Genomic DNA, 18,449 nt, shown 5'->3' on the forward strand with positions numbered 1-18,449 from the left:
TCCAATGATGAGTGACAAAACCTGTAAAGATGGCACCAGATATAAGGTGATTTTCCAGAGCTATACAGACAGTACCTTTACGACTCTTCAGGATGAAGATGAATACGCAGAACACCTTGGCATCCTGGGGCCAGTTATCCGAGCTGAAGTGGACGACGTTATCCTAGTAAGTCGATGTTTTGAATGTGTGTGCAGGATAAGATTCTTATGGTAGTCTTAGAATGTGACATGGAATAGACCTAAAAAAACAACAGATTTTTAAAAGATAATGATAGGGAAACAGTTTTCAAAGCTAGAAATTGCACTGTGGACTTGCAAGCACTCTGACGTGTTTCTTTAAATACATCCTTTTTCTCTTCTATCCACAGTAAATTAAATTCTGTTTTTCTTTCTTATGTTTCCCAACATTAAATACTGGCTTATCAGTCAAATGTAAAATGAGATTTAGGTTTAATGTTAATGAAAAATGAGTTTTCTAAACTCAGATTGCACTGGAAATGCTACTTTTTATATGTAAAGAGAGCTTCTTAATTTTTTTAAAGAACTTAGTAATTTTGTGTTCAAGATTAATATAAAGTTTTTTGAAAAATATATAATTTCCTGTAAAACCTTTGCTGTAAATGGGTTGGATAGTTCTAGTACAATCAACAAGGATGCGAGATACTGTATCCCTGGTGATACAGTGCATTAGGAAGCACATTGCTATAAAAAGTCCCTTCTCTGCTTCTTCATCCAGTCTTCCAACACATAGGGATGGACTTAGATAGGGAGAGTAGATCTCACTGCTTTCTGCTTATTTCAGTAGGAGTAGTGTGCAACAGGAGCACACTGAGCTACATTTAAAACATGAGTAAGAACAGAAAAAGGCTTTTATAGCTTGGGAGTGTCATTCTCTAGGGAGAGGTAAATATATAATCTGCCTACCCTGATGCTTCTATGGGACAAGTGTGAAGCACTGATTTCAGTGAGAATGATACATACAGAGCCTAGAGTTACCAATTTGTGCCTTTCTTTAGCACAACTGCAGCAAAGCATAAGAGGTAGGAACTCCCTGCCTCCCTACTTGCAGTAACTAAACCGTTCCAGGTATGAGGGGCAGCAGTAAAAGTCCTAGGAGCCTAGACTCAGTGGAAGACAGGGAGCTAGACTTGTGCTTTCTGATTTTTCATTATCTACCTACATCAAGATGGTGATTCAGCATGGAAATGTCAGAAGCTATCTCTGCCAGCTTTTCCATGTACAACATAGCCTGTAATCATTATACAAATCTTGACCTTGGTTTGAGGATATGGGAATGTATTTTGTGGGGACTTTGGTTTAGGCCTGAATTTGCTGAATAGTATCTATTTTATTTTTTTTTAGGTTCATTTTAAGAATCTGGCATCCAGACCATATTCCCTCCATGCTCATGGACTTCTCTATGAAAAGTCCTCTGAGGGAAGCATTTATGATGACGAATCTACTGCTTGGTTTAAGGAAGATGATGAAGTCCAGCCAAATAACAGCTACATATATGTATGGTATGCAAACAGGAGATCGGGACCTGTGCGGTCAGGAGCAGCTTGTCGGTCATGGATCTACTACTCGGATTTAAATATGGTAAGGAAATCAAAATAGAAGTGGTAGTGTTGCTGGGGTTGATCACAGAATAACAGAAGCATTTATGTTGGAAGAGATCACTAGAGATCATCTAGTCCACTCCCACAATTCAAGCAGAGTCAGTTACACTAGGTTGTCCGTGATTTTGTCCAGTTGGGTTTTGAATATCTCCAGATGATGTTACTTTATGGCTGTAGAAATGCAAGATGCAGAACAAGTCTTTGGATAGCTGTCCTTTCTTTTGGGCTTGATGTTCCCATCTGACATTTAATCTCTTACACTCAGCTAAAGCAGGACATAAGCTGTTGAGGAATTCAAATTGGGGAACTCTGGTAGACTGAGCAGGGGACAGTAAAAATACAAGGCAACAGCAATTCTGGAGTCTGCTTTAGATTTTTAGGGTCTGATGCAATCCTGCAGAATGCTATGGGATTTTTTACATCTTTTGGGAAATCCAATTCTACATCTAATGTGGATGTATTACCTTTTAGGAGAAAGATATTCACTCTGGTTTGATTGGACCGATACTGATCTGTCAAAAAGGAACCTTCAGCAAATCAAACAGCAGCGGGACATCTACCCGAGACTTTTTCTTGCTTTTTATGGTCTTCGATGAAGAGAAAAGCTGGTACTTCGACAAACATTCTAGAAGGCCTTGTAGTGAGAAGACACAAGGAATGCAGCAGTGCCACAAATTTTATGGTACTTATTTCATTTTTCCAGTTATTCAGTTTATTGGGGTAGAGAGAAAGATGCTGGGGGAGATGTCTCAGCTCTCAATCGTCTTCAATGTGCCTAAATCCTACACATTAATTATGTGAATGGTTTTTTGTCATTATCCATTGTACCCGTAATCGTCAGGCTTAGCAATGTAAAGGTTAGCAATGACTGGAAATTTTCTATTAAAATGAAGAAAGGACATATTAGACTGAAACTTTCAATACGAAGCTTCTCTCTTCCACTTACATACATCTACCCCTCATGTTAAAATTAAAAAAAAAAAAAGAAAAAAAGAAACAAAAAAGCCTCCTCTTTTCAGAAGCTAATACCCTGACAACATTTTGCAAGAAATTTAAAAATATTGTAATAATTTGACAAATTGGCTAGTTCTATTGAGGAATTCGAAGCAGCTGTAGAACAGCCCTTAATATACCTCTCTGTGGCTATAGAGATTTTAGTGCTGTAGAGTTAAGTGAGTGGCTGAATGTTCAAAGGTAACACTTTTTCCTCTGTGAAATAATGGTCAGTAGTGAAACTCTATGTTTACGTCTTTGGAAAGCTGATGCCTGTGTGCTGTGAGTGACCACGTTTGAAAAGGACATGTTGAGAAATGGAATCTGCCTTTTGAAAATGTGGTCCGTAAAATCAATTATTAACCAAAGATGTCAGTTGTATCTGTATGCCTGTATGCAAGCTGGAGAACGTGTTTTGGAAAGTTGTCCTTTCTTTTGGACCTGGTATTCCCATTTGACATTTAATTCTCTTTGTTCTCCTGGCTGCCATGTGTTGCTAGCAAACTTAGCTCAAATCCTCTGATGAGGTCACTGGATTTTCTGAATTTATATACGTAGACTGTAAAGTGTGTTGCACTTTGAATGGGAGAAAAGGTGCCGTTTTTCCCAAATGCATTACTTCATTAAATATTTCACTAATTTTAATAATTCCATTCTAGCACTTTGAGACCTGTTTTGTGAGCAGTTTTTCTTACTAACAATATTTTTTTTCAGCCATTAATGGGATTACCCACAATTTGCAAGGCTTGAGGATGTATGAAGGTGAACGGGTCCGATGGCATTTGCTGAACATGGGTGGTCCAAAAGACATTCATGTTGTTCATTTTCATGGTCAGACCTTCATAGAACACGGAGAGCCAGAGCATCAGCTTGGTACATACACACTCCTTCCAGGTAAGTGTCAGAGCAGAGCAAGTTCTGTGGAGTGACCAGGGCAGTCTGTGTCCTCATCACACCAATGTCAAGGTCTCCTTATGGTGAGAGCTTTTTTTGGAATGTCAAGGTGTGTGATACAGAACAGAAAGAACAAATGTGAGCCGTAGGAGAATTCTTATGTCCAGGGAGAAAAGAAATAGGCTAAAAGTATTCATTAGGCTACAGGATATATTCCTTTGCCCCATCGCTGTCAGCAGTGCAAGTCTGCAATAACAGCACTTATGAAGCCTGTATTGCCAGCTACAAGAAATTTAAAAGAAAAAAGAAGACAACAAGGAAATTAAAAAAAAACAAGATTGGAATAATAGGACTTTGGCTTAGTGAACATTTGGTAGTTTATTCACTATTTTATTTAATTATTTTTTAAGGTGGTGCTTTTCACTATGAAATCTACATATTTTTGTTTAAATGGGAACCAGAACTGTCATGTCTGCAGTAACTAGGAATATAGGAAAAACAATGAAGGCATGTACTGTGCTTTCTAAAGAGTGCAGCAAGCAGCCAAAACAGTATCTGCTTCCTGCTCAATCCTTGGCACTCCTGGGTCATGCAGAAAGTGAGGGGAAGGCCTATAGATCTGGTTCTCCCCCATCTACTTTTGGCTTCTTTTCATCTATCCTTTATGTCACTTGAACAACCCACTGGGGCAGCAGGAATGAGAACTATAACCAACACCACAGAATTAACATCTCTGCATTATGTAATAAACTTGATAGCATTGTTCATTACACAGCTCAGCACTTTAGTGTCAGATATATACAGATATATCTGACAGGCATCCAAGGTTTTGTACTTTGCACCAGCAGCAAAGGTTGGGTTTTGATCTGATCATTCAATTCTAATCTCATTCTCCAGCTAGAACTTCCTCACTAAGAAAAGAAATCACTGAGATGGTGGTAGTTTTTGCTCTCTCTGCGATGTGTGTTTAAATTTCTGAATTAAGTCATAGGATGGTCTTTGGTTTAACATTCAGCCTCAATTACATCAACCTTGTAATATAATGTTTCTGATACATTTCTCTTCCTTTTTTTTAAGGTTCATTTAGAACAATTGAAATGAAGCCACAGAGGCCTGGCTGGTGGCTTTTAGACACTGAAGTGGGGGAATATCAGCAAGCAGGAATGCAGACATCCTATTTGGTTATAGAGAAAGGTACTGAACTAAGGTGGTTTTTGGCTGGAGGAGTCAAGCTATGAAGTCTTCTCTACCCTTTCAGGATCACTGAAAATAAATTTGGTAGATTGTTCTGCAAAAAACCTAGGAGACTATCTGTGCATTCAGAGAGAGGGTGGAGTGGTTACTGTAAATTTCTTCTCAAAGAAAAAATTTTTAGCTTCTAGCAATACTAGCTTTGAATTATTTAGCATGCTAGCTTTACTCCTTTAGCGTACTGGCTTTGAATTCGAGATTTCCCCACGGTGACCAGTGGATTAATCTGTTGAGAGAAATTGCAGACCTTACCTTGGACTTCTATGGGAAGGGAGTGGTGTCATAGTATTACTAAGAATTGTTCTGAGTGATGTTGTCTTTGATTTCACCAGAATATATACTGGTATATCACTCATTTTCTTTAACAACAAACTTACTGTGCTCTCTTTAGAGTGCAGGATTCCAATGGGTCTGGCAAGTGGAGTTATACTCGATTCACAGATTGAAGCTTCAGATCACATAGGTGAGTTAATACTTGAAAAGGTCCTTCCACACTCCTAAATATCTCCAGAAAAGTGTAGTTCCATATTTTTTCAGCATCTCATGATATTTCTTACAAGAACTGTTCAGCAGTGAATCAGCTGTCAGGTTAAAAATCTCTCCAGTGCTAGAAGCAGAGACTGTGAGGTGTATTGGGTAGCCATCGTTGTTGTGTTTTAACAATGTCACAAGTCTGCCATCAGTACCACAAACTTGAGAGTCCTGTGGGTTCCCTGCTTGAAAATGAACACCAAGCATACAAAAAGCTTTTGAGATTTGTATGTGAGATGAGATGTGAAGAGACAAGTACATCTGTTATGAAAGATTTGGGAACCCTGGCATCCAGAGCAATCACAGAGTCTTTAATTTATCAAGTTCACCCATGGTATAAAAGTGGGATCATTTGCTGGAGAAGTTGTTATAATTTTACACAGACAGTGTCAAATCAGGATGTACAGGTTACACATACATGCAGGAACACACATCCTTTCCCTTGAAATAACAAATAAACTATTTACTTTGTAAAACTTAATTTTCTGTGGGTTTGGTTTTCTTTCTTTGTTTCCTGACAAAGTCTTATGAAGGCTTGAAAGCTGTTTTGTTCTATGTATTCTATACCAGTTGTTAACATGGAAACCTTGTTATGCAGAGGGGAACTGTCTTCCATGAATGTAGAGCACATTTTGTGTCTGATCCTGCTGGCAGCCAAAACTTGTTTAGGAAACTCTAGACCCTGATTCCAAATCAGCAGACAGTATATTGCATAAAAAGCTGCTATTTTAAAAGTCATTCTGCCAACTATAAAACTTTGCATGGTAACAGCTGATTTTCAGTGGCTGACCGTGTCCAAATTATCCTAGATTACCATTTGAATCTCTCGATGCTGGGTTGGTGGGTTTTTTTCCCCAAGACAGATTGGGGGTTAAAAATGAAGCACTCAAGATCAGTAGCTAGTTACAGCCTTCTTTTTTTTTTCAGTGCCTCTCTTAAATTTCTTGCTTTGTTCATATTTTCTGTCTAGACTATTGGGAACCTAAGTTAGCCCGATTAGACAATTCTGGGACATACAATGCTTGGAGTACTATAATGAAAGAAGAAAAACTCTCTTGGATCCAGGTATGGTTGGTACAACATGTGCTTGACCATCATTGAGCTTTGATTTTCCAAGAGTTTATTTTAGAAGGTCATGCTGCTCTTGTTGTCACTGAGAAAACTGCTGGGGAAAACTGAGAAGGTGTTACAAGTGGTGCTGTGGTGATGTCATAACTGTCCATCTCTCTGCAGTAACACAGTCTCTACTGCTGTAGAGGCCCATTGACTGGACAGTTACCCTCACAATTCATATTGTAACCATTTTGTAGGCAGTCATTCTTTCTAGTCCTTTTTTTTTCCCCTCTGTCTATCTAGCGGTACATATTTATATGTATGTGTTTGTTGAGTGATCATTTAAAGTGTAATATTCTCAAGCATTGCTTCAAATAATTTTTTTGGTTGGTTTGTGTGCTTCTATGTCCTTGGCTTCACAGGGAAATAAGTTTATAATTATGACTTCAAGCAATATATCATTCAATCACCTCACTTCTATGTTTTTCTTCCAACCCAGTGACTTTTGCACCAGATAGCCAATTTGCACCCAAATTTAGGGAGAATAGTTGATTTCTTACGAGTCTCATTAAAATTGACAGTTGGGAGAAAAGGAAAACTCAAGCTAGTGTTTCAGTGTAAGTTCAGCAGATGGCTGTTGTGTTTGTCTTGCTACTAAATTATGTGAGTTAAGTAGGGGGAGAAGGTTGGGAGGTCTGATGTAGAACTGGAAATAACATTGGGAGGAGAAAGAATTAGATAGCGGGCCATGGTAATTAGCAGCTGAGGTTACTGCAGACATGTGGAGACTTATCCCAAAGAATGAGTTTCATTGCTGATAGGAACATCTTGCTGATTTGTTTTTATGTGCTAAGTGCTTGGATATGATATGAGCTGGAATGGTGGCTTTTCAGCACTTCAGAACGTCATGTGCCTTTTCATAGCCTACATATCCAAAAAGTAGAAGTGGCTTATGAAAGTGTGAACCTTTAATTCTTTTTGCCTATCTGTAAAACCGGGTTAGTGGAATTCTGCCTACCCAGACACGCAGATAATTTTGAGATGCCTTTGCAGTGCTGTGCTGAACCCTGTAAAATGGCCTCTGAAATTAAATGCACACATGAATAAATACACAAATGAAATGAGAGTGAGACAGCATTAACTTGGACTCTGGCATCTGGTTGTTGCTCCTTTTGAGAATGTTAGTGTTGTGGGTGTTAAAAGGCAGGGGTCAAAGCTATTGTGTAAATGTCGAAGAATGATATGGATTTTGCTGTGCATTATTGACTTTATAACTGCTGTTTGCTGTTCCTAGGTGGACTTCCAAAGACAAGTTTTGTTAACTGGGATACAGACACAGGGAGCCAAGCAGTTTTTAAGGTCCTTGTACATCCAGAAGTTTTTTCTTGTTTACAGCAAAGACAAACGGACGTGGAACACCTTCAAAGGAGACAGCTCACCAGTACAAAAGGTCTGTCTGTGCCACAGGGGTTGCAACAACCTTGCAGCATCACTGGATGATGCAGTGAGATGACAGTTTTGTTTTATGTTAAGAGAGAGTGGAAAAAATTATGGCCTTCAGAGACTTACTACTACAGCTTGGGGCCCCAAAGGGCATTTACCAAACTAATAAAATTCAGACCAGAAGACAAACTGTAACCTGAGGAACCACCTAGACTGGGGTTTGGATTGGCCCTGAGACCTGGACTGTATAGAGTGTGGCTTTCTCACAAGCATCTCTCCCTCCTTTTTTTTCCTAAGCCTGAACTAAAAATCAGGCCCTACCTCATTTGGGATTAGATCCTCCTTCTTGTCCCTCCCTTTCTGCTGTCCCAACAGTTGAATGCTGAGCTATCTGAATTGCCTGCAGAAGGCCAAGCATGGTTGTACCCTGAAAGAGGTTCGTCTTATGCCCAGCTGCTCCTGCCCTACCTATCACCAGCTCCCTTCAGTTTACCCTGAGGTTTCTATGGTATAACTCCCAAACTGAAAACCTCTTGTCTTTTACCTCTCCTTTTGTCTCTTCGCTCATGTCTTCTTACAGACTTATATAAAAATGGGTTGTTTATTTAAACTGAGGCCTTCAGATGCTTGCAAATATGCTAAGATGGGACCATGAGATATTTCAAGTTGCCCTGCAGCACAGTGTGGTCCATTGCTGTGGGGGGGGCTAATGGCATAAAAGAGACTATATTTGTAACAGAGCAAGCTTTCAGCATCCAAGCTTCTGTCTGCATTAAATTAACTATATGTGGATTGGGTTTTTTTTACAGATTTTTGAAGGTAATTCCAATGCCTATGAGGTAAAAGAGAACACCATTGATCCCCCTATTATTGCCAGGTACATCAGACTCTACCCCACTCAGGTCTACAACAGGCCTACTCTTCGCATGGAGCTTCTGGGCTGTGAAGTAGATGGTAAGAAGGAGTCATGTGCTGGTGCTTTCATTCTGACAAATTTTTTACCTAATAGTTTAAAGGAAACTAAAACTGTGGATGTTCTCAATTCCAACATTGTTGCTTAGGTTGTGGTTACTTGGATGTACTGGGGATAACATGGTGCTTCTCTCAACAGGTTGCTCTTTGCCACTTGGAATGGAAAATGGAGAGATCAAGAATACCCAGATAACAGCCTCATCTGCTAAGACATCCTGGTTTAACACATGGGACCCTTCACTTGCTCGTCTCAATCAGAAAGGAAAGATGAATGCCTGGCGAGCCAAGGTAACAAGTGAAAAGCAGGGATGGCAACAGAACAGATAGTTAATAAATTTGTTCTGCTGTGTGACCATTGCACCTACTGCTCACTGTGTCCAGTGCCAAGCATGACAGGGTTACTTCACAGCCATCCTTTGGGAAGAAGCCCATTCACCTCTTCCAGTAGAAAACTTGTTGAACTTCTGGCAGCAACATTGAAATCATATTTTGAGAGATGGATGGTGTGCTCTGGGCCACAGGCTTCAGCATTTCCTAGTGGGAATAGCCTGTTTAATATCAGGAGATGAGTGCAACTTGAATATTCATTTCAAAGGGGTTAAAAAAACCTTTCCTGGGGTTGGCTTATAAGCAGTGCAGCTCAGTGGATCTGGGGGTGGATGACCTTCGGCAAGGCATGTGAGCTTCTGTGTCTTTGAAATGGAGCCGCATTTCTTCACGAAACACCTTGAAATTTGCTGGAAGTTGCTGTTCTGTATAAGCATTTGGTATTAGTGTTATGTGTAACATTTTAATACTGGAGGTAAATCTGTGTTGGTTTTGTTATGTATTCGAAATTAATGTGGAAATCTTAAGACTGCAAGTATACCTCCTGCAGAGATGAAGTAAATTGTATGGTTCACCAAGAATGCTTGTGACTTGCCTCAGCTTTAGTCTTCTGCACTTCTTTGGTACAGTTTTGATGCACTTTGATGCAGTTTCAACTATTTTTAAACAAGATTTTTCACTTAAGCAAATACAGACAGAGACATGTTTGCTAATATACAAACTTCTTTATCAACTATAGTTGAACAACAACCAACAGTGGCTGCAAATTGATCTCCTCACAGTTAAGAAGATAACTGCTATTGCCACCCAGGGGGTCACGTCCATGTCTACTGAAAACTTTGTGAAAACCTATGTTATCCTATACAGCAATGAAGGCTCAGAGTGGAAATCCTACACAGAAGGTTCAAGCTCAGTCGCAAAGGTATCATTCTCAGCTCAGGCCATTGTATCATTGCTTGGGTTTAGATGCTGAACAATGTCAAGGCTCAAAGCCAGAATGCTCAGACAAACTGATATTCTCACAGGACTTTATCTGTAGTAACCCCAGCTCCCCAGCATTTTAATGTCACAATATCCATCTGATTTTAGTCATTGTAATTAACAATAATAGAAGGAAAGAATGCCATATCTGTAGAGAAGGCAGTCAATATGATAAAAGGAGCTGACACTGTTTGTAAAGGAGGACATTTAATTTGAATGCACAAGGGCATTTAATTTGAATGAATAATGCAGGGCCTCTTTTCTATTTCTGCTTGATTTTATAAGGTCAAGTAATGTTAGTGAGCAGTATTCCTGTAACAGAGCTGGGGAACTTCAGGTACCCACAGGGCAGACACAGTACTTTATATTTTTGCCTATGTCACCTCACACCAACCTAACCCACAAGGGCTATTGGCAGAGGTAAAATAAGGGAAGTTTGGGTTTTTAGGTCCATTAGAAATTAGAATGGCAAATTTTGTGGTGTAGATGGAAATGAGGCTATTTTTGTTCATTCAGACTCAAATCTTGCTGACCTGAACTACTTTTGACCCAGCATGTTAGGAAGGGACTGGATGTGTCTTCTGTAAAATCAGAAATGAGCCAGTCCATCTGTCCTCAATGGGTAATACAACAGCTTGGAAACATTTGAAAAAACAAACCACAGAGTTTTTTCAAGCACTGCCTTTCAACTAATTGTGTGTTTATGTATTTGCAGGTTTTCTTGGGTAATGAAAACAGCAACGGGCACGTCAAGCATTTCTTTAACCCACCCATCCTGTCCAGGTTTATCCGCATTGTTCCAAGAACATGGTATCGTGGCATTGCCCTTCGGGTAGAACTCTATGGCTGTGATTTTGGTGGGGGTCTGGCTGTGAAAAGGACTGGCGAGTCTGGGAGCTCTTAACCTTTCAGCAGTTGTCACGCAGAACATGTTTTTTGAAAAACCCTTAAAACAGTCATGCACAGTAGTTTGAATGTTACATCATCAAAGAACCTTGATGTTTTGCCAGTGGGAATTGGAAGAGATTTCTCTGGTAGACGTTTCATTCCTACAAATACACACTTTAGAAAACAGCTTCTTTTCTCTGGGAAGAAATAAAGGTCCCTTCTGATTTGTATTATCACTTCTTCATTCTGACCAGTACTCTATCTTACTTTTTACTTAATATTAAGTTCTAGATCTAGGAATGGAGACTTTGACCTTAATCTTGAGCCCTGATTATGTCCATTTGATAATGTTTTTGCAGCACAGAGGAGGAATAGAAAGCTATATCAGGTGGATGTTCTCCATACATAGGGCTGAGAGGGAAAACCTGTACTCATCTGGAGCTGTAGTGCTGCATTCCAGCAATGCCTTGGTAAGAAATGATTGTAGGGGTGTTCTCACCTCCACATGTCTGTAATCTACACTGTGACAACAGTAGAGCGCATCTCAGCATTTGAGTCATGTCTAAACCCCTTCTCAGAGAATGTGGATTCACGTTATTGATTTGGTTCTTGCATACCCAGCACACCTGAAATGCTGTGGATTTCACATAATTCATCTTCAGTGCCCTGGCAAGGGAAGGGAGAATCAGCAATATCTTTCCATCCCAGAAATGAAAACAGAAGTGATTTAACCTTGCGGGTCATGGAACAGCAATGATAGAACCAAAGTGAGAATCCAGAGCTCCTGACACTCAGTCCCAGACACACAGATCATGGGGAGGAGGAGCTCCCTTGATTAGGAAAGCTTTGAGAACTGTAGCTGTTCAGTGACAGTACAACCTGGGGATGGCAGAGGAGGATCGGATGAAACTGGGTAATAGAAACATCTGCACCTTCTCTTACACTTTAACAGTGTTTTCACTCTTGTGCATAGAGCTTACATGGATTTTTCCCAGGATGGCTAAATGTGATGAAAGTAGATACACAGTCCATGAACTCATTATTCCAGAGTTCTAGCTCAGCTTTCAGTCATGTTTTGGGATTCTGTCCTGTAAATTGTTTAATTGCAGCATTTCACTTATCACACACTAGGTAGCATTCGGCAGGGTGGATTTTTCAAAGTAGTTTGTCTTGGTGTTATCCAAGTTATTTCAGTAGTTTTTCAATTCTTTGTCTCATAGACCAGGCATTTCAAAGAGAAGATTTAGAATGTGAGTGAAAAGAGTGTAAAAACTAAACAAATATTATCTTTTTTTTTTTATACTATGTTACAAACTGTTGTCATTTTCCACTGGAAAATAAAGATAATATTGTAGCATGAAAAGCATCAACATTTTATTTTGTATAGTAGCCTTGACAGTAGTATCTCTTTGGCAATATTTAGTGAAATATTGCATCATGGAAGTAAAATTTTCAGCTTGATGGGAATTTTCAGTGCTAATTAGAATTAATTTCAAACAGAAAAAAATGTATGAATAATTACTTCTTCTTAAAAGATCAGTTTCTAAATATTTTGTAATAGTGCTTAATTTATATTTGTTGCCATGAAATTGCAATACCAAGACATGGCCACTAAAAAAAAAAAAATGTAAACTTTGGGATGAGAATTTACCCTAGAAAACAGTTAATAAATGCTTTCTAACCTCAGCAGAACCAAGTTTTTATGTGAAAACTGTGAAACCACTTATGTTTAAGAAGGCCATGATCATAAATATTCTAAATAATTAATTAGTTCTTATATATATATGTATGAGTCTATGTAAAGTCACACAAATGCAAAACTGATTGCAGGAGCATGACTCAATATATCTGCATCAATTTTACAAGTTGAAGATTCTGCTTCTGCTTACTAATGGATAGGACTTTGGTTAGCTGGGGTCAGCTGTCCTGGTTGCATCTCCTCCCCATGCTCTTGTCCACCCCCACCCTCCACACTGGCAGGGCAAAGAGGGGAAAAAGCAAAGGCCTTGACTCTGTGCAAACACTGTTCGGTACCAGCTAAAACACCCCTGTGTTGTTAATACTGTTCTAGTCACAAATCTAAACCACAACACCCTGTGAGTTGCTATGCTGAGAATCAACCCCATAGCACTGATATTCCAGCCTGTCCAGTGCAGCAGCACAGGTACAGCAGTGATGCCTGGGCCCTGTGCCAAACCAGGCACGTGGCCATCGCTGATAGCAAAATGTTCTCCGGCACAGCAGAGTAAGATTTTAAGTGCTACAATAAACATCAAAAGTCCAAACCAGTTACTAACAAGCACCAGACTCTAATATACAGTAAGGCAAACAAGCACAGAACCCTGCCAAATAACAACTTAACAGCTATAAATTCTACCTCTACACTCTGGTCAGGGGTCTTATCTCAAAGTCCTCTTGTTCCACGTTGGACACCAAAAAGGACTGCAGTGAGTTGACCCCAGCTGCCAACTAAGCCCCCACTCAGTCACTTGATATCTTTCCTCTGACGGGATGGTGGAGGATTGGAAGGGCAAAAGAAAGAAAACTTGTGGTTTGGCAGTTTAGTAGGTGAATCAAAGCTGCAAAGCAAAATAACAAATTCATTTGCCACTTTCCATCAGCAGAGAGGTGTTCAGCTACTTTCTGGCAAGCATGGCCTTGGCACACTAGCACTTGCTTGGGAAGACAAACACCTTAACTCTGAACATCCTCCCTTCCCCCTCCTCCCTTCCCCCAGCATTTTTTGCTGAGCACAATGTCACGCCATCTGGGATATTATATCCCAGCAGTGTCCTCTCCCAGCCTCTTGTGCAGCCCCAGCCTACCCACTTGGTGGGGTAGGGTGGGAAAAAGAAAAGGCCTTGCTGCTGTGCAAACTGTTCAGCAATTGCTAAAACATGGTATGTTATCAATGCTTGTTTAGTCACAAATGCAAAGCAAGGCACTATGCAGGCTGCTGTGAAGAAAATTAACTCTATCCTGGCCAGATCATGTACAGAAACTATTTCCAAATGCAAATGTTGGAGCAAATTCTTGGTCCGTGTTTACAGCAAGGAAGATGTGAAAATATATCTGCAGTGGATCTGCCAAACCACAGTGATGTTTAGTGAGCCCATAGATGACTGGAAAACAAAGAACTTCTACTGATTTTATGAAGCAAACAGCTTAGATTGAATCTGTCAAGGCATTTGGAAATTCGTAGTTAAAACAGTCAGTCTTACACAACCTTTTACACGTTGTGGCATGAAATCCTTTGTAGGTTGGGATTATTTGCAAGATATGTGAGGAGAGTAAGAATTCCTGCAGTTTTCTCAAAGATATGTATGGCGGCGTGAAGGTTAGCAAACACAAGCTTTTTCGGACTGAGGGAGAAATGTGGTGACAAAGTTCAGAGTAATACAGCCAATAATTTCTTCACTCACAAATCTGGATGGATGCCTTCACAATGGCCCTTTGATCAAAGGGTCAAAGTCAACAGCTTTTGGCCTCCAACAGCATTACAATGGAGTTGCTGCCCTCTAATGCTTGTTCCAACTTCCAGGAGGACGCAGGATGCCCAAAGCTGACCAACTGTAGGTGATGAAAGCACAGAGATCGCTGTGATTGAAGTCTTGTGCTTTACTCATGAGGTGCCACCAAGTGTGTCCTTTTGCTTTCCAGAGGTGATGACTGTACTCCTTCACACAGATGTTGTGAAACTGGTTGTGTCTGCACTTGGATTGGAAAGGAGTTGGAAGTATGTGTAAAGACAGTTGAGCAGCTCTAAAGTAGTTACTGACAGCAGCACCACCGTAGTTTCTTCAGATCCTGATGCGTTAGTCCAGTATCCAGACAGGTTTTTACAGACTGCCCTGTAAACACTAAAGCTGATACAGGCAGCCTCATGTGAATTGTAAGCACAACTTCTCCTTATAGAATAGATGTCACTTCCATTTTTGCAGTTTTTCTGTGAATGGTTCTGACCATGACACCTGCACTGCAGGAATAGCTGGACTGAAGCTGAGCCCAGCTCACCTTCACCAAGGTTCCCAGGAGTCTGCAAACTGGATGGTTCCCTCCACACCGCTGGCATAGTAGAACATAACAGAGACATAAAGCCGCATATTACCCATGGATTAAAGCCAATGCAGATCATGTTTCTGTGTTCACTCTCTCAGAAACCTCTTGAGCTGTGCATCAACGCAGGTGCAAATGTGAATCTGGGCATTTGGGCACTTCCCATATTAGAAACGTCAGCAAACATGCACGGAAAAAGAATGCCTATGTGAAGTGTCAGGAGAACTCTGCAAAAAAAGCATCAAGGAGGAATCTGGTTGGGACTCCAGACAAATAACCAACCATTTGAGCATCCTCCAGCACCCCTGAAATGGCCATGAGTGCCGGTGGGTGATCAGAATTTTAGGATACTGCTAAGGGGAAAAAAGAGGGCTTGCAACTTCACAAGCACTGATGCTCATGAGGTGTCTTCCATGATGGGAAAAGAATTTTTTGATACATACCTAAGGAAGGAAGGCAGAGGCTATGCCCATACCCACATATGTGCTAGGGAAGACTGTTTATCAATATGTTACTCTTAAATACCATAGAAATGAGATGCAACACTGTTCTATGGTGACCAATTGCCGGTTTGTATGAGTCAGTTACTCCACTTAATCAGCATAAAATAATCCTCTTCTTGCTATGTTTATTCATGCTAGCTGTGCATCATAACCAGTTTATCCACCTACACTTTCCTATCATTACTGTGCCCCATTCTCCATTTGTTTGCTACACCCAGTGCTTGCATCATGCATTAATTACAATAATCTTCTCCAGGTAGCGACTCCATCTTCTTGAATGTTTGTACAGCACTCTCCAAAACAGGCCATGGGATCATTCTCAGGGTTCCTCGGCACATCTGTAACACCATTCCTACTGGGAGCAACAGTCTGTTAAGCCCACTTGTGACCTAGATACACTAAGCACCAAGTCATTCAGACCAACCTATGTGCTTCTACATTTAATAAAAGTAAAGGGTATGTTTCTTCTAGGTGTTTGTTTTTCTTTGTAACACCACTATTGTAATCTCTTTTAAGCACTTCCCACAAAAATTTGTCCACTGTTTTTAGCAGACTTAAGTGGCTTTTCCATTTTATTTCCCCATGTAGCTGACTGCAAAATATTTTAAAATGTCATGTCTATAATGGAAGTGTATAGTGCTGTACATGATCCATATTAGCTCAGGAGTTATTCTGATGTCCTGTGGCAAGCAATTCCACAAACTCAGCCATAAATGCCTTTCTTCTAACAGCTTTTTGCTTCAGTCTGCATTGTGTTCAATGCAGAGCCTGTTATGGAGTGTGGGGCAGAAGGGAAGTTCTCTGCCAGAGACTTTTGATAGCAAACTGCCTCCTAATGAGTCCTATACTGATGGCTGCTGTTTGTCCTAATGCTTCTGCAGGTCTTGGTAAGCTTGAATTTTATGCTATCTTCTCTATCAGCTGTGTTCCAGTAAACTGCAGTGCTGCTTTCCCCCCAGCCCTCCACACCTTTACGCAGTTTAAGGACATACTTGGCCTACCAGTCTTGTTAAATGCAAGATCTTGCGTGTATGGAACTATAGGTGATGAAGGCAGAGCTGGAGGAGTTACAGGGTGGAATGCGTGGACATCAAGGCATGAACTACTGAAGTCTGAGAAAAATTAAAAGCATGGATTTGTGTTGAACTACAGTACAAAAATATCTTGGACTTCCAGATAGTGTATAGTAAAATAGAAGCAGAAAATATGTTCTGCCCATACTACAGAGATCTGTTGCATTCTCTTAGCAAGGGACATTTTCTTACAGGGCGTGGATAATTGATCTAGTTATAGCAATATATTTATGACAATGACTGCTGACCCTCCCTTCACTTCTCTACAATACAAAATTAGAACAGAGATTTTTCTTGCTCTCAAAAAGATGGAATGGCTCCAGGATTGCTCCAAAACAGCTGTGGCATTCAAAGAATATCCTAGTAGGATTTATACATCTTTATTTTTTGAAGAGGGGAAGGAATTTTAAAAGAATTAAGATGAAGGGATCAAGAAGCTGAGTCAATTCTGTTGCCTTTTTTAAAAACAGTAATTTACTAGCTAAGGTCCTGTGAAATAGCCTTGTTCCACTGGTACTGATATCAGAGAAATACATGTTCTGTGCTGGTAGCCTTGAATGTGGGCTCATGTTTACTCAACATGTGACATCTTAGGAGTTCTGGAACTAACAGACCTTTGCAGAATAGGAAGTAACAGAAATGAAGTCATGCTATCAGAATAAAGTAATGAATGCCAAAGCTTTTAAGCTGACCTTTCATGGCTGCATAATATTTGTAAGTCTCCTGTTCAAAGCCTCCGTATTATCAAAGGATCAACTGGCAGGGAGAAGTAGAAGGCACAGGCCTCCAAGGTTATAGCCAATCTACTGTTCTTACAGATAACTGTAATCTATAGGCTTTTTCTAAACTAATCATGCTGCATTTCATAAATAATTGGGCCTTTTTTTGTTCTTGCTAATTCTGTTTCATTCCAATATGAATACTAGTTAAGTATCCTTCCTCAGATTAATTACAACAGCCAAAATAATAAAAACAAAGAAAGCAGTTGCTGCTGTTTGTCGCATTTATGGGCCTTTGTTCTTTCCATGCTCAGCAAAAGACAAATCTGTTTTACTCCCTCCTTCTGGATAGTTCCTGAAATATTTGTACCATCTTAGTGCTCTCACCAACTGAGAAAGCATTCTGAACAACAGGTTCACAAGAGTGCAGGTTTTAACTTACAGAAGCATTTCTCCAAACAACTTGATAAAACTTCAGGAGAACTTTTCATGCACATATATTTTGTAAATTCCTCCACAGTACACTGCGGGCCAGAAGCTGAGAGATGAAGGAAATAGGTAAGATTAAGGAAAGAAAGTATAAGAAACCCTACTTTTCACAACTTATGTCTTCCATCTTAGAAAAAAATTATTGGAAGTGTTGAGGTTGTTACTATCAAACTTCTTTAACCTTTCCTTATTTTTTCTAGTAGACTGGGGAGATGAAAAGAGAAAATGTGGAGGAAGGCTAGGGAAGATAGAAGTAAAAATTCAGGGAATCAAATTTTATATTGTTTCCAAAGGCTGAAAGTATTCCATGAAAACAAAATAAGGTGAGTTCTTTTGAGAACAAAAGAAACCCTGAGAAAACCTGGAGTACTTAAACGAAAATTTTTGCAGTTTCTTTTTCTCATGCAGTTTTCGGAGGAGAAATCTAGGTTGCCTGGCAGACCGACTGTGTATCTCCTCAAGGAAAGGGGCTGAGCAAATGTAACAACTCCTGCCAATCCCCTGGAAACAGCAGTTGAGCTCCAGTGGCACAACACTAGGGATTATTGTTTTGGAAGGGACCAAGGTCACCCATTAGATCCTGTGAGGAGCCTGGAAATTGTGGGAACTGCTGTCTCTAGGCGAGGCACACCATGGGAATTCCAAGGTTTTATTCTT

At 40.1% G+C, this 18,449-nt stretch overlaps 1 protein-coding gene across 1 annotated transcript in view; it reads left to right on the forward strand.

The window, feature by feature from the left end:
* Window positions 1–12,605, forward strand: part of F5 (coagulation factor V) — a 35,022-nt gene extending 22,417 nt beyond the window's left edge. The window contains exons 14-25 of the mRNA XM_032678585.1: window positions 1–166; window positions 1,363–1,599; window positions 2,091–2,301; window positions 3,327–3,506; window positions 4,584–4,700; window positions 5,149–5,220; window positions 6,259–6,353; window positions 7,636–7,791; window positions 8,594–8,738; window positions 8,896–9,044; window positions 9,823–10,005; window positions 10,780–12,605. Of these exons, the coding sequence (XP_032534476.1) occupies window positions 1–166; window positions 1,363–1,599; window positions 2,091–2,301; window positions 3,327–3,506; window positions 4,584–4,700; window positions 5,149–5,220; window positions 6,259–6,353; window positions 7,636–7,791; window positions 8,594–8,738; window positions 8,896–9,044; window positions 9,823–10,005; window positions 10,780–10,968 (1,900 nt within the window). The 3' untranslated portion in view covers window positions 10,969–12,605. The remainder of the gene's footprint in view (window positions 167–1,362; window positions 1,600–2,090; window positions 2,302–3,326; window positions 3,507–4,583; window positions 4,701–5,148; window positions 5,221–6,258; window positions 6,354–7,635; window positions 7,792–8,593; window positions 8,739–8,895; window positions 9,045–9,822; window positions 10,006–10,779) is intronic.
* Window positions 12,606–18,449: the final 5,844 nt, after the last annotated feature.

This window comes from Chiroxiphia lanceolata, chromosome 2 (genome assembly GCF_009829145.1).
Source record: "Chiroxiphia lanceolata isolate bChiLan1 chromosome 2, bChiLan1.pri, whole genome shotgun sequence".
Classification (NCBI taxonomy): domain Eukaryota; kingdom Metazoa; phylum Chordata; class Aves; order Passeriformes; family Pipridae; genus Chiroxiphia; species Chiroxiphia lanceolata.